Genomic DNA, 1,899 nt, shown 5'->3' with positions numbered 1-1,899 from the left:
GGGGTCTCGCTCTTGCTCAGGCTGGTCTCGAACTCCTGAGCTCAAACGATCCACCTGCCTCGGCCTCCCAGAGTGCTAGGATTACAAGCGTGAGCCACCGCGCCCGGCCTCATTCATTCATTCTTTATACATGGGGCTCCATCTGGAGATGCAGACTTAAAAGAAAGCCCAGGTCCCTGTCTCCACAGAGCTCACTGTGGGGATAGTGGGGAGGCAGACACTAAAATATTTAACACAATATGGTAGGTGTGACTATAAACATACAGATAGGTACAGAGTGCTATAGGAGCATAGGGGAGTGAGCAAGGACACTGTCTAGAGGGAAGCAGGAAGCAGGGAAGGCTGCAGAGAAGGGAGAAGATCAGAGCTTGGTCCTCTATGTCTCTCGGGGCAAGGCATCCAAGCCCACCCATCACCCTCCTTACCTCTAATGCCTGGATGCTCCTGCTGCAAATCAGGGTCTCCAGCTGGGAATAGATGCCTCGGAGGCCATGCAGGCAGTGGAGGGGGACACCTCGGAGCTAGGGAAAGGAAAGGAAGAGGGAGGAAGGTAGAACTTCACAGACGACAAAGACCTCATCCCCACCTAGCCTGGAGGGGAGGAAGCAGAAGATGAGAAAGCCCAGCTACGGTTCAGGGAAATGTTAAACGGAAGAGACTGGGTAACACATTACTGCAGAGCAATGGGTATACTCAGGCCTGGCCTCCCCACCAAAAGAGGCCACCTATCTTAACCGTTCCAAAGTGGCTGCCTCAAGTTGGGTGTCGTACACCAACATCCCCCAATGCCCTCATACCTCCAGCTGCCGAAGGGACTTGAAGGGAAAAATCTTGATGGGCCCTGGGAGACCAGAACCAGGGACATGGACCAGCTGAAAGAAAAACATTCCAGTTATTGAACATGGCAGATCTCCCTTTCCTCAGCGTCCCTTCTTTAGCACAACCACCCATATCTCTGACACACTCTGGATCTTGACCCTGCAGACTTTTCATACCCCCACCCACCCCCAGCCTCTGTCATTCTCCTGGGCCCTTTGCACATCCTGCCCCATCCCCGCCCCCAGAACCTTGAGAGAAAGCGTTTTCTGCAGCACATCGAAGAGGAACTGAAGCTGGAGGATGATGGGGGAGTCGGCGGGGTGGGAAGGCAGAGCCACAAAGCCTGTCTGGCCAGGGCCCCATGGCCCCAGGTGCAGCTCAAATACGTGGTTCAGCTGCTGCAGCGTGGTAGTCAGCAGACTCAGTGTGCTACAGCCAGACAGGACCACGTCCCCTGCAGGGAGAAGGGAGACAGGAAGGAGGAAATAGTGAAAGGGTTTTTCCCTTTATTCTAAAACTTTGTGACCCCCAAATTACATTCACTCCAATCCATATTGCAGATCTTCCACTGTAGGATCAAATTTTCTATCTTCTCCTCGGCTCATAAGGCTTCAACGGCTCCTCCCAGCTTCAAAAGAAAGTTCTAACTCTCCAGCTTGATGTATGAGACTGCTTCACTACATGACTCCAACCAATTTTTCCAAATTTTCTTTCACCTTCTGCTCAAAAATCCTGGCCTACTCACAGTGCTGGAAATACGGCCAGCTTGGTTCACAACTCTCCCGTTTTCTGAGACACCCCCTTCTACCACTCACCTTGAGGCCAGCCTCCTCCAGGAAGCCTTCTCAAGAACTAACACTGCTGACTTTCAAACTGCAGTCACTCATTTTTACATGAAAGTGAACTGGCTGTTTTAACTTTATTTCTTTTTCTGAGTGAAAAAGTAATAAGTACATATAGAGAAACTTTCAAACAATTCTAAAATGCATGTCATAGAAAGAGTGACCATTCACTATAGCACAAAGGTATTGTTATTGTTCTCTGTATTAAAACTGCTCTAGGGGCCGGCGCGGTGGCTCA

At 50.6% G+C, this 1,899-nt stretch overlaps 1 protein-coding gene across 1 annotated transcript in view; it reads right to left on the bottom strand.

Annotated features, from left to right (window-relative positions):
* STK11IP (serine/threonine kinase 11 interacting protein) overlaps positions 1 to 1,899 on the bottom strand; it is a 19,676-nt gene that overhangs the window by 15,500 nt on the left and 2,277 nt on the right. Inside the window, exons 2-4 of the mRNA XM_012642463.1 lie at positions 1,068 to 1,273; positions 798 to 872; positions 426 to 521 (exon numbers count right to left, since the gene is read on the bottom strand). Coding sequence (XP_012497917.1) covers positions 426 to 521; positions 798 to 872; positions 1,068 to 1,273 — 377 coding nt within the window. The remainder of the gene's footprint in view (positions 1 to 425; positions 522 to 797; positions 873 to 1,067; positions 1,274 to 1,899) is intronic.

The sequence above is a fragment of the Propithecus coquereli genome, unplaced genomic scaffold, assembly GCF_000956105.1.
Source record: "Propithecus coquereli isolate 6110/MARCELLA unplaced genomic scaffold, Pcoq_1.0 Scaffold18, whole genome shotgun sequence".
NCBI lineage: Eukaryota > Metazoa > Chordata > Mammalia > Primates > Indriidae > Propithecus > Propithecus coquereli.
The sequence above is the reverse complement of the archived record's forward strand: the minus strand, read 5'-3'. Positions and strand labels throughout refer to the sequence as shown.